The sequence below is a fragment of the Malurus melanocephalus genome, unplaced genomic scaffold (assembly GCF_030028575.1).
Source record: "Malurus melanocephalus ecotype Western Australia unplaced genomic scaffold, MMel_1.1 scaffold_530, whole genome shotgun sequence".
Lineage (NCBI taxonomy): Eukaryota > Metazoa > Chordata > Aves > Passeriformes > Maluridae > Malurus > Malurus melanocephalus.
The window spans coordinates 404,075-424,269 of NW_026623762.1; the positions used below are offsets into that span (position 1 = coordinate 404,075).

Below are 20,195 nucleotides of genomic sequence, written 5' to 3' on the forward strand. Positions count from 1 at the left end.
GTTTGCTCTTAATTTCTGCAGCCATACCAGCTCACTTAGCAATGGAACAGCTCCCATCACTCAGCACTTAATGTTTGATTAATGTGCCACAGCATCTCCCCAGACATTTATGACACCTTTAGGAATAGAGATGACAATGACTTTATCACACGGAGTCACTTCGTACTATCTGCATCTCACTTAATGATTTATATATCCAGGAGTGATTTTATCACTGCTACTCAGTAACATAATAAATGAGAAAACTCAATGGTCTGTAAATTACAACACTGATTAAAGAAGTGATTACTGATATAACTCTTACACGACTATGATAATGCWTGCTTATATTTCAGGACAGCATTTACATATTAATGATAAATCTGCTGTAGTGKTTAGAAATACTTACAGCTTTAATCAAAATGTAAACATTTACAAACAGATAATGTTTATTGCAGAGGAAATGAGTAGACTTCTGTTACTCTTCAGTGGCTGAAATCTATGGCAGGGGCAGTCTTGATGAAGGTCAGGGTGGTGCTTTGATTCAATGCTTGCCCCTGTGGAGACCAGTTTGGGTTTGCTGGGTTCCTCTTGGCCAAGCTGGGAAGGAGCTTTGCTCATTAAAAATTCCCCAGCACTGCCAYGGGTTTGCAGCTCGCAGCATCACAGACAGAAAATCAACCTCAGGCTCCATAAATCGCATCCAGTGTTTGGGCATAACTGTGCCTCCTAAGCCAGGGAGGATTCTGTGCTCAGCTGCTCCCCTGTGCTATCCTATCATTAACGTGCACCAAGAGCATTTTCTGTTTGTTTGGGKTTGAGCTGCCAGGGTTACCCTTGGAGCTGTTCTGTCACTGTGATCACCTTCTCCCTCCCCTGTTCCTCCTACAGGTCTCTGACAGGTGTGACTATGTTTTTGTCAATGGTAAGGAGATGAAAGGCAAGGTGAACGCTCTGGTGAACTTCACCTACCAGTACCTGAGTGCTCCCCTGCASATGACGGTGTGGGTGCCTCGCCTGCCCCTGCAGATCGACATTTCTGACACCGAGCTGAGCCAGATCAAAGGCTGGAGGGTCCCAGTTGTTTCCAACAAAAGGTGGGTTTGAGTCACTCAGATTTGTTAAATGAACGCTCCCAAATGCAGCGTCTTTCCCTGAGGAGCAGCAGTACAGGGATCTCCAGATTAAATAAAGCTTTTGAGAGTTGTGGGACTTTCTGGCTGTCTTGGGCAGCAGAATGTGGAGCACTCCAGCAGAGTGTGGAGCYCTGGGAATGTCCCCTGACAGAGCTGATGTTTGCACATGGCAGCACAGATGAAAAGTGTCACTGTCCTGTTGTGTGTCCCCATCGTGTGAGGTGGCCGGGTGTCATTGATGGCCCAGAGCACCAGGAGGGAGGGCTCTGTTGGAGCAGGGACTCTCCATAAGCTCTGCCATGATGATTTGCACTGATGTCCTTGCAAACCTGTCCTTCCTGTGGCCACAGGCCCACGAGGGACAGCGATGACGAGGACGAGGACGAGCGCCGGGGCCGGGGCTGCACTCTGCAGTACCAGCACGCCATGGTCAGGGTGCTCACCCAGTTYGTGGCCGAGGACTCGGGGCCCTGGGGACAGCTGAGCCACCTGCTGGGATCAGACTGGCACTTTGACATCACAGACCTGGTGATGGATTTCATGAAGATGGAGGATCCTCACATCGCCAGGCTGCAGGAGGGCAGGRTCCTCGTGGGACGGGAAGTGGGGATGACCACGATGCAGGTACCTGCTCTGGGCACTGGGTATGGAACATTCTGGGACTGCCTCGTGCTCCATTCCCACAGAGAGCCAAGGTGTGGGAATCCTTACAGAGAGCTGAGGTGTGGGAATCCTTACAGAGAGCTGAGGTGTGGGATTGTGTGTGGGAATCCTTACAGAGAGCCGAGGTGTGGGAATCCTTACAGAGAGCCAAGTGTGGGATTGTGTGTGGGAATCCTTACAGAGAGCCAAGTGTGGGATTGTGTGTGGGAATCCTTACAGAGAGCCAAGTGTGGGATTGTGTGTGGGAATCCTTACAGAGAGCTGAGGTGTGGGATTGTGTGTGGGAATCCTTACAGAGAGCTGAGGTGTGGGACTGTGTGTGGGAATCCTTACAGAAAGCCAAGTGTGGGATTGTGTGTGGGAATCCTTACAGAGAGCCAAGTGTGGGATTATGTGTGGGAATCCTTACAGAGAGCCAAGTGTGGGATTGTGTGTGGGAATCCTTACAGAGAGCCAAGTGTGGGATTGTGTGTGGGAATCCTTACAGAGAGCTGAGGTGTGGGATCGTGTGTGGGAATCCTTACCACAGGCAGGGTATGGAGGGTGCACAGAGCTAATGGAGGCTATGGGCAAAGTTTTGTCAGTTTGTGCATGAAGTGACAATCCACAGTTCCCTAAAGAGAGCAGCATGGCCCGTGGCTCAGCAAAGGGAAGGATATTCCATCAGAAACAGAAAAAGACTGAGAAACAAGTATTTCCAATCCAAGAAGCAAAGGACAAATCCTAGGATGCTAAACTTCCTTTGAAGCAGTTGGGAACTGAATGAGCTCATCCATATGGGAACACAGAATAACAGGAGAAGAACATTTTCAGTCCACTGTCCTGGTGAAATGATGCCGATAACACATCTGGGGCAGGACAGCTTCCAGTCTTGGGTGGTTCTCAGCCATAACCCTGCACTGGTGTTTTCCTSACCCTTGGATGGTTCTCAGCCCCTGCACTGTTTTTTTTCCTGACCCTTTAATCAAATCCCTTCTGGTTCCCTTCTCAATGTGCTCTGTGCATAAAGCTTTGGAGACAGGAAGGGATGATGACCTTAAAAAGGTTCTATTAATTGATCAGCCTGTTCCTAACTTGATTCTTTTGTGTTTCTGCGAAGGTTTTGTCTCCCCTGTCTGACTCCATCCTGGCAGAGAAGACGGTGACAGTGCTGGATGACAAAGTGACCATCACAGACCTGGGAGTGCAGTTGGTGTCGGGGCTCTCGCTGTTCCTGCAGCCCAGTGCAGCCTCCAGCAGGGCCATCGTGGCCACAGCCGTTGCCCAAGAGCTGCTTCACACTCCTAARCAGGTGATGTGCACTCTGAATTTGCTGGTTCTGGCTTGGGCAGGGTTTTATCAGTGCACGGTACAGATGACAATTCATAACAAGTTTAGAATTTACACTCTGACTTAGGTGTAATCCATGACCTTGATTCCATCAGAAGGCAGTGGCAAACCTTCACCAGCAGGCTCTGGGGTGCTCAGAGTTCTCAATGGTCCCAAATTTGTGGGGTTTCACCTCCTTTTCTCCCAGAGAAAGGGAAATACCCTGTGTGCTTCCCCAGGAGAGGCTTTGCTGGGATCAGCCCCCCTTCCTTGGGGATCTGTGAGTGCCTGGGTCACCCCTGCTCCTGCCTGGTCCCTCTGGCTCCTGGGCACTTCCCTGTCTGGAGCCTGAGCTGATTTCCCTTCCCACCTTGTCGTGATGAATTCATTTATTCTCAAGGCTAAATCTCTCTCAGCCTGTTGAAAAGACTTCAGGGACTTTGCATCTCCATCACCAAAAACCAAGGCAGGAATAGATTTCACACTGGGAAATAAATGGAAGGAAATAGCGTGGGAGTGACCTGCAGAGTCACAGACATCTTTTCCTTTCATTTGCAGTTTGAATGAAGGATGTAACATTTAAGTCACTTTCCCTTAGAAAAAAATTAATGCAAATGTAGGAATGTTTGTGGCTAAATTTTGCWAGGAATGACTCACGGCTTGGAGTGCATCAGCTGAGATCCTGACTGAGCTGGAGCTCTGAAGGCAAATGCTGAGTGTTTGCTGAAAATCAAGCACTTTTTAAAAAAGGTTTTTTTCCAAGGAGACAGCCCAGGACTCAGCGTGTACTTGAATGTTGTGATGACTTCATTATTTGAGTGCGTYTTTTCCTCTCAAGCAGGTTTGTAAAAAGGTTTATAACTCACGCAGACCTTACTGATGCAAGTGAAAACACAAAATTAAAAGAGCTGAAGGTGTTGTTTCCCTCARGAAGGGTTGTCACAGGTTTGCAGGGTGTTGTTCTCAGTCAGCTGTTTGCCCTGCTCCCCCTGAGCTCCTCCAGATTTGTACCAGCACAGATCTTTCAGTGTCACRGGGATGGATTTGGGATTTTTGCTGTGCCTTTCTTTCCATGGCCATAACAACCGGATTCATTCTTTGGGGACAATGACCATACCCAGCACAAAGCAGCCAGAGCASCAGGCCTGAAAAGCTGGCAGTTTCTCCATAAATACAGAGCACTCTGAAGAAGATCAGCTAATTTTTTTTTTACCTTGGATGCCTTTTTCTATAGCTGGGCAGCTAATTACCTGCTGGGACAAGGTGACCTTGAGGGATGCTGAGCCCATCTATTATTTTATAATCAATAGGGAGCTCCTGGGCACTGAGAAGTGGATCAGTGATTTAAGTGCCTAAAAATAGACTGGTTGACCAACTTTTAAATATCAGAGATGAAGTATCTTCTRAAGATTTGGAAACTGTAGCTGTGAGTAATCTATTTTTAGGGGCCATCTGCTCAGGTAGGAAAGCTGTTCCATTTGGCTGGCTGTTAAATCAGCACTGTCATCTTAAAGCCTTCTCCAAAATGTAAATAAAAGAAAACCTACAGTGTTTAAGTGTTTTCTGATCTGAGTGAGCTTCAAGGRCTCTCAGATCTCAGCTGCCTCTGCAGGGAAACTCAGTCATATGCATTTTTTTTGTCACTGTAGGGTATTGCATGGGGTCTAATGAACTGAAATGGGTCCGTGGAGAAAGAAAAATAAACCTTTCATAAGCAGCTCTGTGTATTAATGCATCTCTCAGTGCTACTGGGAGACTGCAGCATTTCCTTAGGGGAAAAGAGCAGTGTTGGTGCTCTCCAAAAGGCAAATTGTCCAGTTTGACGTGTGCAGTGCCTGAGTCTGGGGGTGTCTGCTCTCAGTGCTGGCAGGGGAGGTGCCCAGCAGAACAATTTGGGGTGATTCCCATGTCCCTGCCTTTGGGATGGGCTGGTTGAGCTTGTGGAGGATCCTGAGGATCCACTGACATCTCACAGTTCAATAACAGATATCAGGGGGATTTTAATGGTGTGGATTCATYACCCCATCCTGGCAGCAGAAGTTACACTTAAATTGTATTTATGTCTTYTTTAAAGTGGCAGAGCAATGTGTTGGCTCACAGAGGAATTARGCAGCATGGGAAAGGGAGAAAGGATGCATTGTTAGATAAGAACCTGAATTCTTCCCTTGCAAGTACAAGCAAATTCCCACTGGAAAGGAATGTCACATTAGCAGATTGGACAAAAAGGAGAGAAAGAAATACACAGTGGGGGAATGCATGGTTTGAATTAAGATCTGAGCCTTGGCTGCCTTTCATTTCCACATCATAACCATCAAGMCCAATTTTTATTACACAAGCCACAGGCTTAAAAATAAATGCACATGTAATACTTTGATATTTCATGTGATAAAATTGCTAGGGAAATCCATTCCAGCATTCAAGTCCCCAGACAGAACAATCAGAGCTGGTCTAATAGAAGCTGCTGAGAGCAGGATTCCTTTGCCTTTATTTGAGGGAGGGATGTATTTGTTTTCTGCAGAGCCAACCATTTCTTTGCTCTGATGTCCTGCCTCACWCCAGGACTCTTGCAGCTGACCCCAGCAATTGAGGGCTTATTCACAAATACTTTTATTTGTGCTATAGTGAATGAAGATTATTAAAGGCCTCTTTATKCTGAGCATGGAATAAAATCAAATACCCTGATCTGTGTTTCTAAGCAGCAGAATTCTCTAAAATGCAACCAGTTAATCCAAAAAGATTTATCAAATGGTGTCTTTGGACTGATAAGGCACGATGTAATTCAAGGCCAGAAAAGGTGGTGGAACCACCACAGATGAAGAGCTGAAATTATACCTGGAACAGGGAGGAGAACAGCAAAGGCACAAGGGAAAATGTAGACAAAATATGTACTGATACAGTTTTTTCTGTGCTTAAGGAAAAGCCTGATGATAATCAACAGTGGTTGTGGGACGCATTTCCTCCGTGTCCTCTGGGCTGGATTTTGCTGCCATTGCCGTGATATGATGATGATGATGATGATGATGATGATGATGATCTGATGATGATGATGATAATTATCTGATTCCCTTCACATCTCAGTCATGTTGCAGCTCCTCCTGTTCGTGGGCAGCACTGGCTCTGCTGGGTCACTGGGGCTCACTGGTTCTGGGAGTGCAGCTGAGCACATCTGAATGTGCATGTGGGAGGAGAACTGGGGGAAAGAAAGACTGCAAAGCAAAATAATCCCTCCAACTCTTTGTTTATGTGTGATAATTAAAGAACACAGGCATCTGTCACCTGAGTGTTGAGGGCACAGACGAGGGGCAGCAGCTTTGCAGGTGAGGAGGCTCCAATCCATCTTCATCTGCTGAGAGGAACTGGAGGACCTTGTCAGAGATTGGGAGGGGATTTATKGATGTGGTACCCAGGATCTGCAGAAACAGCTCCTTGAAGGACACGGCACTAAATCATTTCCTTTTTCTCTCTCTTTTTTTTTTTCTTTTTAGCTTTTCAGAATTTATAATCATTTGGGAAATTCACTTCCTTCCTCAGCCTTTGGCTTTCCTTTAATGATGTGAAGGAGAGGAGATGATCTCTTGCCAAATAGAATATTTGGGCTGACACAATGTATTTTGGCAGGATTTTAAATTCTCTCCCTCTTTCTCTCATTTGTTTTCTTTCCCTTTAATTAATGTTGTCCGTAGTATGAGCATGACGATGTTGTGTTGTGAAAAAAATCAGTTCATCCTATGAAGAAATGTTCTCTTGGAAATAAAAACCGTCAATGCTGGTAGAAAATAATGGCTGAGCCATTGCACACCTCTGTTATCTACAGTAAATCACATGTGTGCCTGCAAATTTCAGCTGACTGCCATCTCATTTTTCTCTGTCTCTGCTTCATAAAACCAGRGATGCAGAATAGTAGAGAAATGGTGTGAGGAATAAAAGTTGCTTTGAAGTTGCTGGCAACTTTGTCCCAATGCACAAAGGATTGAGTGACGTGAATTCTGCTGTAGAGGTGTTGGAGCTGTGGATGTCCCCAGCTGGGAGGGAACCCCAAATCTCCCCATTTCCAGCCCTACCTGGACAAAATTCTGTCCTGTTCTCACCCTGCCCTCCAAAGAGAGCGCTGCTGGTGGGCAGGGATGAGATTTCCCTGCTGGAAGGATGTTTGAGGCAGGGATGAGATTTCCCTGCTGGAAGGGTGTTTGAGGCAGGGATGAGATTTCCCTGCTAGAAGGATGTTTGAGGCAGGGATGAGATTTTCCTGCTGGGTGAGGCAGGGATGAGATTTTCCTGTTGGAAGGGTGTTTGAGGCAGGGATGAGATTTTCCTTCTGGAAGTTTTGGATGCTGGTGTTTGTCCTTTCCTGGGCTGATGGAATGTCACTGTGCCTTCCCCAGCGGCACACGAGGCTGCCCTCTTGTTTTAGGGAGCAGGAAGGCAGCAGAGTGCTGAATTGCCTGAGGAGATGAATCTTTGTCTCTCTGCACATATCCATTAAAAAACCCCTTTGCTTTCCTGTGACCGGGTTTGCTCTGCTATAGATTTCTGTGATAGAAATTCGAGCTGTGCCCCGCAGCTTTGGGTTTCTGGCTGTTCAGCCATTTCAGGGTTGTTTCTCTAATGAAAGATCAGATGTTTTAATTTCCTTATGCAGTTCCCCCTTCCCAGCTTCTGAGTTGCCCTGGCTCCGTTTCAGCTGTTTGAAGTGAATCTGAATCACCGAGAACTTTGCCTTCCTCCCCGTTGTGCCACAACTTATTTTTCTTCTTTCAGTCCCCCAAGTACTTTGCTGATAGTGCTTTGGAAATCAAATATTCAGTATGGCCCAACCTTCTGCACAGCTAAATGCCCCTTGCTGTTCTCATTGAAAAGCTTTCAATTCAGCTAGAAGGGTAGCAATTCCCTTTGTTTATTACCACAGCATAACAAATTGCAGCCAATTGAAAACCATATTAAGYTGTAAATTTGTATTATGACTGGACATTAGGAGGGTGGCAATGTTTTTGCCCAGTGCTGATTTTTCAGCCCACTTGTTCTGATGTACCCRAGTGTAAAGTTATTAGAGCCGTTTGTGGTTTAAGTGTGGGAAGAAAAGAACTTCCCTTTTGTGGGAAGTTGCTCTCTGGCAATCTGCCTGGCCGTCTGCTGGCTAAACAGGCAAGACACAGAACAAATGAAAAATTAAAGAAATTTCCTGCAAAGAAAGCTACTGAGATGTGGAGAAGTGAATGTCTGGATCATCTGGATGGGATTTCAAATGGCAGAGAGCTGACCTCTGGCTTTGTGTTTGCTTCTAATGATGGCTTCAGACAGTGCTACCTGCAGAGTGCAAAGACAGACCAATTAAATCCAGGCCTGAGATTGYGCCAGAATCCCCATCCTCCTCTTTACGACACAACAATTTGGTGGGCTTTTTCATCATCTCAAGGATAAACTCTGTTTTACTTAAAACAAACCTTTCTCCAGTAAAATGGCAATTGTTCCGTGCGTTTCTTTATTTCAGATGAGCCTTCTGCTCCAGCCATTTCCAAGATAACTGTGGTAGTTCCTTACTCCTGTTAAGATATTTGTGCCTTAATTTGACAGCTCCCCATGACACCCGAGCATGTGGAACACGAGGAGAATAAGTGTTCTGTCAAGTGCCTCTAGTAATTTTTCTGATTTGCCTCTTCCAGCTTTTGTACGACAGGAATGGCTTTCCTTGCAAAGCTTGTAAAACCGTAGCCTGCTAATGGGCACTCTGGTAATGAGGACGTCTCGTATCAATTATTTTATATGTCCTCTCATGAAACATTTGCAGGGAGGATAGCAGCAGAGCCTGTAGTGGCAGATGTGACCTGTTCTCTGCCCCCTCAGTTGAAGCTTGGTGTGYTTTAAATGTCTCCCATTTCCTCCAGCTGCCGCTCAGAGCTGGGCGATGGACGAGCTGCTTTGCTTGAGCCCATTTCTTCAGGCCCTGTCTTTAACCATGTCCCTGTCSTTCCAGGAAGCCGTGGTGAGCGCGTGGATCCAGTTTAGTGACAGCTCTGTCACTCCGCTGGACATTTACGACCCCAGGGAGTTCTGGCTGTCGGCGGTGTCGCTGGACGAGGCCGTGGTGTCGGTGCGGCAAAGCACGGCGCTCCGGTGGCCCGTGGTGACGGCCGAGGGCGAGGGCCAGGGAGCGCTCATCAAGGTGGACATGATGATCTCGGAATCCTGCCAGAAATCCAAGAGGAAGAGCGTGCTGGCCGTGGGGAGCGGCAGCATCAAGGTGAAGTTCGGGCAGAACGACGCGGACGCGGAGGCGGGCGGCGATTACGACGCCGATGAGATCGAGAACCGCGCCAGCGACCGGCGCCACAAGAACCCCGAGCAGGAGCGCTACGGGCAGGACGGGCGCTACTACGGCAGCTCCTCGGCCGAGAGGGACGAGGGGCCCCTCCGCAAGGCCAGCACCACGGCCAAATCCATCCTCAAAAACAAGCTGCTGAAAAACAGCCGGCTGGACGGCGGCAAGCTCTCGGACGACAGCCAGCTGCAGAACATCCCCATCGACTTCACCAACTTCCCCGCGCAGGTGGAGCTGCCCAAGGGCGGTGCCGGCGTGGAGGACAGCGATCTGGTGCAGACACCCCGCGGGCTCAGCGACCTGGAGATCGGCATGTACGCCCTGCTGGGAGTGTTCTGCCTGGCCATCCTGGTGTTCCTCATCAACTGCGCCACGTTTGCACTCAGGTACCGGCACAAGCAGGTGCTGGTGGARGGACAGAGCACCATGACGCACTCCCACGATTGGGTGTGGCTGGGCAACGAGGCCGAGCTGCTGGAGAACGCGGCCGATGTGTCCCCTCAGCAGGACGAGCGCACCACCATCATCGACCGCGGCTCGGCCGGCGAGGAGAGCAGCCAGCTGCTCAACGGCAGCGCCCAGAAGAACATTCAGAGCCAGGTCCACAGGGCCGCGGACTCGGGGGGCAAGGGGGGCAAGGAGCCCCGGGCCGAGCCCTTGCACTCGCCCACGTCCAAGAGGAAGCGGGTCAAGTTCACCACGTTCACCACCATCCCGCCCGACGACGGCTGCCCCACCGTCAACTCCATCCTCAGCAGCCACGACGATGACATTAAATGGGTGTGCCAGGACATGGACCTGGGGGACTCCAAAGAGATACGAAACTACATGGAGAAGTTCAAGGACAAAGTGTAGCTCCCTGCTGGTTTTTTTGTTTTTGGGTTTAACCACACCTTGATGCCTTCAGTTCTACAGTATATATTGGGGCGGACGACGGGGAGGGGAGGGGATCGCCAGGAGAAGTGACCAGGCGGTTTTTATAATCAGGGAAAGAAATTTGCCAAACTGTCCATGGTTTGTTTTTGTTTTTCACTTCCTTTTGAGTTGTTTTTTTGTTTTTTTTTTTTTCCAGTGGTTATTCTGCTACTCATGGATTTAGGAAGTGGAATATAAATAGCAGAAAGGAACCAGGAAATGGTATGACCAATGCGATGAACTGAGCAAGATGAGGTTGTGAAAATTCATTTTATGGGTCATACAAATAATAAYGGTAGTAATATTTCACGGTACCAAAAATATCTGTAAAAAGAAATGAGAGAGTGTAAGAGCATGAAAAGAATAAGCAAAGAGGCAAACAATAACTTGTTCTGGTTCCAATAAAACATCACAGTTATGGACATATGACCCACAAGGAGACTTTATATTGGTACTCAAGCTGTTCTCTTTTTATTCCTTCATTTGAAGTGAAGATGTGTCTTTGGCATTACATGTGAAGGAGGAAGAAATTACCTGGTATTTTCATTCTTACTTTTCCATTTGTCTTGTAAATTGAAACAGATTCGTTTTTCCCTCTTGTATTTTTCTTTTAAATATCTTGAAAACAGGGAAATTTAAAATTCATAAGTTCGCAGTGGGCCAAGAACATTCTGTTTCTAAGTTAGCTGTCAACAGTCTCCTGTCATTTAAAGAATTCAGGGGATAAGTATTGACTAATAATTTCCATGTGGTGTCTCTCTGAAAGCCTCCATTTCACCCTAGCTAGGAATATGTTCTGTTTGGAAGCATTTCCATTTTCCTTTCAGGTTTGGATTGTTGCTTTCGTTGCTCGTTTTAAATTTCCACAACCAAAGTTCCTGCGTTTCTCCAAGGGAAGAAGGTGCTGTTTTTTGTTAGCTTTTAGAAGTACCAAGCGATGGGAGAGCCCCACTGGTGCACCCTCAGTGCACCTGGAACTGAGACCATCACAGGCCAAATATCTACAGCCTGGAGTTCGTTGGGGTTTTTTTGCCAAGTTCATAATTTTGTTCTGTAATTTTCTGTTTATTCTGATGTCACCAGCTGTCATCAAGGTCTGAAAGCAAGAAGAGTGGACAGAAAGACACCGATTGCCCCCAAACTTTTATTTCCTTGTATKGGGAGAGCTGATCTCTGGACAGGCYGTTTCGAGGGAGGGAAATTCTGCTGAAGCAAGATCAAGAAATATCTGGAGCTATTTTACAGAGAAAATKTCAGGCTAGATTGCAAAGCTGATGTTTTGAATAAACAAATCTCAACCCAKTATTAAATCGGAAGCAAACACAAAAGGGAGATTTAATTAGGGGTGTGAGCTGGCAGAACGGTGCTGGCTCAGTGGCAGCTCACACTGCTGGAGGGCACAGATCAAATTCACACRGTGAGGAAAGCTCTGTCCTCCAGAAGCTCTCCCAGCCCCGAGGAGGGGTCCATCCACCTYTGGACAGCAGCACCGTGTCCTGAGTGTCACCAGAAGCGCTCACATCGTCCTGTCCTTGCCATGGATTCCCTTGGTTTGGGTTTTTTCATGATTAAACTCCGTAGTTTGGGTTTTTTTTACTCGGCCAAGACCAATCCTGCCACCCGGTAACATAGATGGACGTTTTAACAAGACATGCCTAGTATGCATTGTAGACTGAAAGAATGTAATATTTATTTATACCTGGTATACGAATTGTAATTAAAATGCTTTACACGGCTTGACAAACGAACCTCTCTTTCCTCAGGGGAGGGGATCCTCTGCCATTCCTGTGCTGCATCCACTGCCCTGGAACGGGACTTKAGCCACGTTTTGGAGACAGAATAGAGATGTGTGGAAGTTTTTCTGTGCTCTGGTGGTTCCTTAGTGAAGCATTTCCCCTTCCCAGGATGGATGGATGGCAGGGGCAGTCAGGGCTGGGCAGGGTCAGGGCAATGGCACAGTTCCTCCTGTTCACCATCATCATCACCATCACCATCATCTCTATCATCATCATCATGATCATCACCATCATTATCAGAATGTGAAGCTCCCAGGGCTCTTTCAAGGAGGGTGTTCTGAGCTGTGGGTGGCACCTCCAGGAGCACAGTGGGCAGGAGGTGACAAAACCCTGTGTTCTTTGCAGAGGAGAACAGGCTGGATTTGAAAAGACAACAGAGCGAGGTTAAAAAAAAAAAAGGAAAAAAAAAACTCAGCCCTGCCTTCACATTTAATTTTCTGAAGCTACAGAACATGGGGCTTCAGAGGCCAATAGTGAATTTTTTCAATTTGTCTCGCACTGACCAAAAATTCTGCCGCAGCCCTGTTCTGAGTGAGCCACCAYAAACGATCATCTCAGCAGGGAGGAAACCGCTGGGCTGTGAAATATCATTTATTTGAGAAATCCACACGGGGTCAAATGGCAGGATTTACATTTCTGAGGCTTTGCAGTGGCGGAGGATGTGCAGAGATGTGAAAGATGTGCGGGGATGAGCTCGGGATCGCTGAGAATGTGCCCGGGATGTGCAGGATGTGAAAGATGTGCGGGGATGTGCAGGGATGTGCAGGATGCTCTGGGATGTGCAGGGATGCTCTGGGATGTGCAGGATGCTCTGGGATGTGCAGGGATGTTCTGGGATGTGCAGGGATGCTCTGGGATGTGAAGGATGCTCTGGGATGTGAAGGATGCTCTGGGATGTGCAGGGATGTGAAGGGATGTGCAGGGATGTGCAGGGATGCTCTGGGATGTGCAGGGATGTGCAGGGATGCTCTGGGATGTGCAGGGATGCTCTGGGATGTGCTGGGATGTGCAGGGATGTGCAGGATGCTCTGGGATGTGCAGGGATGCTCTGGGATGTGCAGGGATGTGCAGGGATGCTCTGGGATGTGCAGGGATGCTCTGGGATGTGCAGGGATGTGCAGGGATGCTCTGGGATGTGCAGGGATGCTCTGGAATATGCCCAGGATGCCGATCCGCGGCGGTGGCAGTGCCAGGAGGTGGCACTCCAAGCCTGGCATGGAACAGCGCAGCTCTCGGTGCTCGGGGACAAATCCCTGCCCTCGCTGCGGCCTCGGCTGTGGAACCCCTTGGTGCCTGAAAGGGGTCTGGCACGCAGGAAAATGGGGCTATTATTAGTAGTAGTAGTAGTAGTAGTAGTAGTATTAGTATTAGTTTAATTCTTTATTTTCTGCGAGCGACAAGTCACTGCTGAGAGGCTCCAGGTTGGTTTGCACTAAACAAACCTCGCTCTGCATGTCCTGGGGAGGGGGATCAGCCCTGGACAGCCCCTGTGCCCAAAATGCAGAGCCGGGGCTGGCAATGGTCACAGCTGCACATGGAAAATCACAGAAATCATGGAAAATCACAGAAATCATGGAAAATCACGGCTGTGCTGTCTCTGGGACCCCCTGCAATAACCGTGTGTGTGTGGGCAGAAATGGAGTGCTTTGTTCTGAGTCGGTAATGATTTTAATAACCAAGATGGAAAGTGTAATTATGAGGGAGATGTGTCACACTTAAGGGGGAGCTGCAGCTCTTTGCAGCGAGAAAACAGCTCCAGCTTCAGGAGAGTCTTGGCGGCTGAAAAATTATTTATGAGGAGCTGACGGGGAGGGAGAAACCTGTGGAACTGTTGTGTCTGCTTCCTGCCTCTGTGCCCGATGTAAAAAATGGGAAATCCTCATCTGGTGGTGCTGCAGGGTCCTGCCAGGCTCCCAGCTCATCTGGAATTCAGGGATGCACAGAGCAACGTAAATAATTTGATATTCATCCTGACAACTGTAGCCCCAATTTCAACAATGCAATGGACAGTGTGTTATCTCCTAATGTGTTTGGAGATCAGAGCTGATTTAAAGGTTATTCACCCCAGGAGAAATTATGCTGTAATTGAATTTATCTTGCGTTTGTCTATTCAAGGAAACATAACTGCAGTTTAAGGGAGAAAAATACATCAAGGAGCTAAATTTTTATTATCAGTTTGTATAAAAAGATACAAATTATTCCAGCAGCCTTCCTCCATTGAGCTGTGTTATTTTGTGCATTATCAGAGTCCAGGCTGGAAAATAAAGACTTCTTTCAGCAGATAAAGCTCTACACCTTCACCTCAAAGCGTGGAGAGAGTGGAGCAGAGCAGCACAGAGCATTGGAATAATGAGGTTGGTGTAAAATGAATCAGAAAGTGGCACTCTGGGCTTTAGCAGGAAAAGCAAAGTTTGGCTGTGGAACGTGGCAGTGGAGCTTTGGCTGCAGCACCTCAGGAGCCTCCTCAGGCCGTGATAAAACCCTGCAGGAATTGGGTGTTGTTCCCACAGATTATCTCAATCTTTGCCTTCTTCTCAGCTGATAAAAACCACTCCTATTGTGGGTCTCTATCTTGGGGTTTGTGCCCAAATGTGGCAGTTTTGATAAAGGGAAAAGAATTATTTTACCTCTCAGATAACAAATTTTATGCTAAATTTCAGGCAGACGGTACAGAAAACAGCTGAGAGATTATAGCCCCCAAACCAGGCTTTAAATGGGAATGATAAGTTGCTGTAAAGCTGCCACAGCCCCGTTCTAACAATGGAAGAGTTATTTCCCCTCATTCACTCTCACATTCCTTATTAATTTCCCCGTTCTTCGTTATCCATCTCAGTTCACTTCTCCTACTGCTCATTATGTCACAGGAAAGGGCCTGAGTCTTGGGGAGCCTCCTGTGTTATTTTTTCCCTGCTCTTATTTCTTGGTAAACCCAAATTTCCACTTTCTGATTCATTTTACACCAATCTCATTATTCCAATGCTCTGTGCTGCTCTGCTCCATTCTCATCTGCAGCCACGCTTTGAGGTGGAGGTGTAGAGCTTGATCTGCTGAAAGAAATCTTTATTTTCCAGTCTGGAGTTAGATTAGGCAGAAAATATCGCAGGGCATGGGTGATTCTTTGGGGTGTTTGCTTTCATTTCTTCCCCAAAGCACAGAGGGAGGGTCTGTCCCTGTCCCTGTCCCTGTCCCTGTTCCTGTCCCTGTCCCATCCCTGTCCCTGTCCCTGTCCCATCCCTGTCCCTGTCCCTGTCCCATCCCTGTCCCTGTCCCTCTTCCTCTTCCTGGTAGGGACAGGAGGGGATCCTGACCCTGCACCAATGGGCACCCAAAACTGGGGGAATCCTCCTGGGTGGAGCCTTGGTTTTGCTTTCAGAACTTAAGGAACATTCACCCCTCTCTTTGTAAGAGAACGTGTTGATTCAGATAAAAACCCCAGCACAGGGAGTTCATCAATGRGCTGAGCTCTGTAACCTCCATCCTTTATTGTTTTTTGCAAGCAACCTTTCCGATATTCTTCAATAAAATCACTTTCCAATTTAATGCATCGCCACCTCTGGATGACCAGAAGCTCTGCCTGGGCCCCGATGRTTTTTAATATTTCCAGACATGCGTTTTGCTGTCTCCCTGCTGTGCCTGTGTCCCTCCAGGTGACAGCAGCTCTTCACGGCTCTCGTGGCTGACAAGCACGAAATAGAGAAGCAAATGCCCTGAGTGATCCAGAGCAGGGCTGCAAAATCAGTTTGATGGGAAACAAAAGGAGAAGAGCTCTTGGTACAATAAAATTTGCTGCAGGCTAAGCAGTTATCACCTGAGCTGCCCTGGGGGAAAGGTTTGATTTCCCAGCTGGGAAATCTCCTTCTGATGCTGGTGAAGGTTTAGGTGGGAATGTGTTTATTCCCTTCAGATGGTCCCAAATATCCAGGGAGGGACTGACAGCAGTGAGAATGGGTTATTCCCTTCAGATGGTCCCAAATATCCAGGGAGGGACTGGCAGCAGTGAGAATGGGTTTATTCCCTTCAGATGGTCCCAAATATCCAGGGAGGGACTTGCAGCAGTGAGAATGGGTTTATTCCCTTTAGATGGTCCCAAATATCCAGGGAGGGACTGAAGCAGTGACTGCAGCTCAGGGGCACCCACAGCACAGGCAGGGACTGTCACCACCCCTGTCCTTGACTTCTTGGTGGCTGCAGCTGCGCTTTATCTCCAGATTTTATTTCACAGGCACATTTTAAATTGCTCCATGTATATGAAAAGCAAACAATGGGGCTCTGTGCCTGCCAGGGCCATGAATCACGTCAGGGAAGGGAGAATAATAAAATATTGTTTAATATACTGCAATAGACACAGCAGATGTTTAACTTTCTTTCAATAAAAATGACCCCGTATCATTTTATTAACTTCAGGGATGCATTAGTCTCTTCTCCAGAAGGCAGGAGAAAATCCATCTATTGTACCAAAAATTAAAGAGGAAATTGAAGGGGGATGTTATCGTGGCATATTTTCCTACTACATTCTGTTCTTCTGTARCACCAATGTAATTGGAAGCAGCTCCTGTCAAATCTTACTCGTATCTGCAAAACCAAACAAAATGAATTTGTACCCCAAATTAGCCACTTTTTTCCAAAACCCACGAACAGCAGGCTGCTGGATCCAGCAAATATTCACTGCTGAGGAATCATGGAGGGTCTGAGCCCTACTGTGCTGTGTGGGCAGATATAATTAATTATTATAAATAATCCAGATTTGGGGACAGGGGAAGGCAGATACCTTTCCCTGACAGGCAGAGTGTGGATGTTTACAGGAACAGAACCTGAACCCTCCCCTGAATCCAGAGGGGACAAATCTCTCACTTTTAACTCCACCACCACACAGAYTCCTGCTTTGGGAAGCTGCAGACTGGAGATGAGCTGAAATATTACTTTTCACAACACTCCAAGTGGTTTTCTCAGTCTGGGGAGTGTTTTGATGTCTACTGYTTTTACTTCAAAAAGCTGTTTGACCGTATTCTGCTTTGACATCCTTATAAAATTATTTGAGGTTCTCCAGCAACATGAGAGTGCTTTGAAAAGCCAACTTTAAATTATTTGTGCTTTTATAAGGACCTGAATTTGGACAGTTTTGTATCATGCAGAACAATTCCATCATAATAAAGCTCATCAGTTTGATGAGCTGGAATTTAGAAGTGATGAGGATTGTGCACAGGTGGGATATAATTTTTAAAATTATTAAATTTTGGAAAACCTGCAGTGGCATCAGTGCCAGGGCCAAGGTGAAATCCCTGCACAAAGTGGGTTTTTTTTTGGAACAGGAGCCATTGAGGGAAAAATTCTTTGGTCCCTTTTCTGTCCCTTGTGCAGCTTCCACTATTTTAATATCAGGCTTTTTCAGCTGGTTATAAATGGGGTATTCCAGAAGCACAGCAWATGGAGCTTTTAAAACAGAAAAAGGAAATTAGTTTTTCCTCATGGAGCCATTATTCTTTACTAATTCCAGTTTTAAATCATGCTAAGGATTGCCCAGCTGAAGCATCTTCACTGATTTATCTGGCCAAAGACAGGTCAGCTTGCTCACTGCTGCACCTGTGGACTTTTAGAAATCTAAAATCACTCTAATGTGTCTTAAGGAAATAAAGGGTAAAGAACAAAATAGTTGTAGCATAGTTTTATTCACCTAGAAACAAAAGGTCGAAAGTCACAGCATGGAGGGTCATTTTATTTTGTAAACTCATTAAAAAGATGTCCATGTACAAAATAAGGACMTTTTAAACAACAGAACTGCGGGCAAAGGAAACTATAAAAATTCAACAAATTAATAAAAAGGTTTTATTTCCTTTCTGCATAATTCTTTGCACCCTCCACACCAGTCTGCACACAATCTTTAGTATGGTTGTTAGAATCATTAAATTCAAGAGGCTGCACACGAAGCCATTTGCTCTGCTGGAGGAATGTGTTGCTGGAAGATCCAAACCCAGGAGCACGTTAAGGAGAGGTAAAACAAGGAAGGACGTGGCTAAAGGCTGCTGAATGGTTATTGTGCATTGATCTGCTCACAATTCCAGCTCACTTTGCTTCCTGCAGGGATTTGGAACAGTCCTCAGGGGAGTACCAGCGTTAGACTSAACAGGCCGTGCCCAAAGCTTGTCCTAACACATCTAATGCAGGTTCAAAAATAAAAACACTGCTGMAGTAAAGCAATTTCAGTCCCAACAAGTGTTCATGGTGCACCAAAGCCTGCAGCAGCTGCCTGACAAGGGATAGAGGGGTCAGTCCTCAGTGTTGGATACTCGACTGCAAGATTGGACTTAAATCCTTGATACAGGTCAATGATCAAATTATATTCCATTTTCATCTGTGCTAATTTGAATTTGTCCCTGTTTTTCCCCCTGAAATGACCCTTGGTACTGACAATGCCAGCATGGTTGAGGTTCCTGTGCCACGTTTCTSTGCAGTGTCCTCGAGGCAGGCTGGGGCTGCTGCTGAGTGTTTCTGTGATCCATTCCTCAGTTTGGGTCTGTGGGACTCCTCCTCCACTGTGAGTGTCCCAGTTTTTGGGAGTGAAGCCACCACCTCCCCACGAACAAAGAGCAGCTCCAATTCCTGCAGTGAATTCACTCCAAGCTCTGCTGGCTCTGCCAGGCCCTAGTGCAAGAACCAGCCCCAGCAGCATAAGGCACTTACCCCCATGAAGCAGGGCAGCAGCAGAGAGGATCCTGCCCCAGGCAGGGCTGGGAGAGCCCCCCTGGAGGAGCAGGAGAGCTTTGGGGAGCACTGCCACTGCCCTGGGTGCTGCTGCACACTCTGACAATGCCCCAGCTCAGAGCCTCCCGTTGGCAGCCACTTCGTGCACCTTCGACTTGTGGTGGTCGTATTTCACAGAAACAATCAGGAAAAGCAAGAGGGTTGCTCCTTGGATAGCAGCCAGCAAAAAGAAGTAATAGTTTAATTGGCAGCCGTTAATATTGCCTAGAAAGAATAAATAATTAATGAAGATAATAAAAATAAAAATGGGAATCTTGTCAAGTTTAAATAGCGAAGAACTTTTCTGCAAAACCAAACCCAGTCACGTTTCCATCCCACAGCAGAGTTCATTTTTAATTATCCAGAGCAAAGGCTGGCACTGCTCAGGAAGATGTGCACAGGATAAGGAATGTTTTCTTTTGTTCTGCAAKGCCTTAGACCAAKTMAAAAGAAAATAAAGAAAAAAGCATAAAAGTAATGCTGTAAAGGAAAAAGTTGGCAATGCCATGGATATAAAAAAGCCATTACTGCAATTGCTTCTCAGTGTCCTTTTTGGGACAAAGTTTAGAGATCAGGAAAAGCCATCGGTGGCTTCTTTGTGGTTCAATTCACCTTTGACAACTCSCTCAAAGTTGTCACAAATTAGGGATCTGGACATTAAACAATGTTAAATTAAGGAAGCTCATTGCTAAAACATTATTCCTGTGCTAAGAGACATGCACAGCTCTTGCTGTACTTCCAAGAACAATATATTGTGGCTCATTTCCAGCACAGCACAGCCAACTGGACCATTATGATGATCAAATAGGTTGCAGAGAGTGAAACAGTGACGTGTACATGGACCCTAACAAGCTGTTCCTGCAGCAAGCCTATAAACGTTCAGATTAAATTACTTTAATTACTGAAACTTAAGATTCAATTAAACCAACTTATAATAAAATGCAATAAAATTAAACTGAGGCTTTCCTTGACATTTAAAATACAATATACATGTGAATCTCCATTTCAAGAGCAGATGTGTTTAAAGAGTAGTAATTATCCTTTATGAGATGGGATATTAAGCCCGTGAAATTTTAGTTTTTGTGGGAGAAACAAGTCAATTCAATGGCAGCAGCCACCCCTGAAGGGCTGGCAGAGAGGGAAGTTTCTCAGGGGATTTTGGAGGTGGTCAATCCCCCCCAAGTGATATTTTGGGATGGCAGAAACAGCAGAAATTTGGGGCACCTGCCTGTAGTTACTGCACAGAAAAGCCCAGACTCCTCCAGGGAAYGTTCAGAGGTGAATTTGGTAACTTCCAATAATGTTACACCAAATGGAAATTGAGTTAGAAAGTCACTGATACAA

General features: G+C 46.5%; 2 protein-coding genes across 2 annotated transcripts in view; one reads left to right on the plus strand and one right to left on the minus strand.

Moving 5' to 3' along the window:
• The window catches only part of TMEM132C (transmembrane protein 132C), a 172,878-nt gene extending 160,703 nt beyond the window's left edge, over positions 1–12,175 (plus strand). The window contains exons 6-9 of the mRNA XM_057381799.1: positions 871–1,076; positions 1,466–1,739; positions 2,878–3,069; positions 9,058–12,175. Of these exons, the coding sequence (XP_057237782.1) occupies positions 871–1,076; positions 1,466–1,739; positions 2,878–3,069; positions 9,058–10,257 (1,872 nt within the window). The 3' untranslated portion in view covers positions 10,258–12,175. The remainder of the gene's footprint in view (positions 1–870; positions 1,077–1,465; positions 1,740–2,877; positions 3,070–9,057) is intronic.
• Positions 12,176–17,805: 5,630 nt separating this feature from the next.
• SLC15A4 (solute carrier family 15 member 4) overlaps positions 17,806–20,195 on the minus strand; it is a 24,191-nt gene continuing 21,801 nt past the window's right edge. The window contains exon 8 of the mRNA XM_057381795.1: positions 17,806–19,076. Within this exon, the coding sequence (XP_057237778.1) occupies positions 18,928–19,076 (149 nt within the window). The 3' untranslated portion in view covers positions 17,806–18,927. The remainder of the gene's footprint in view (positions 19,077–20,195) is intronic.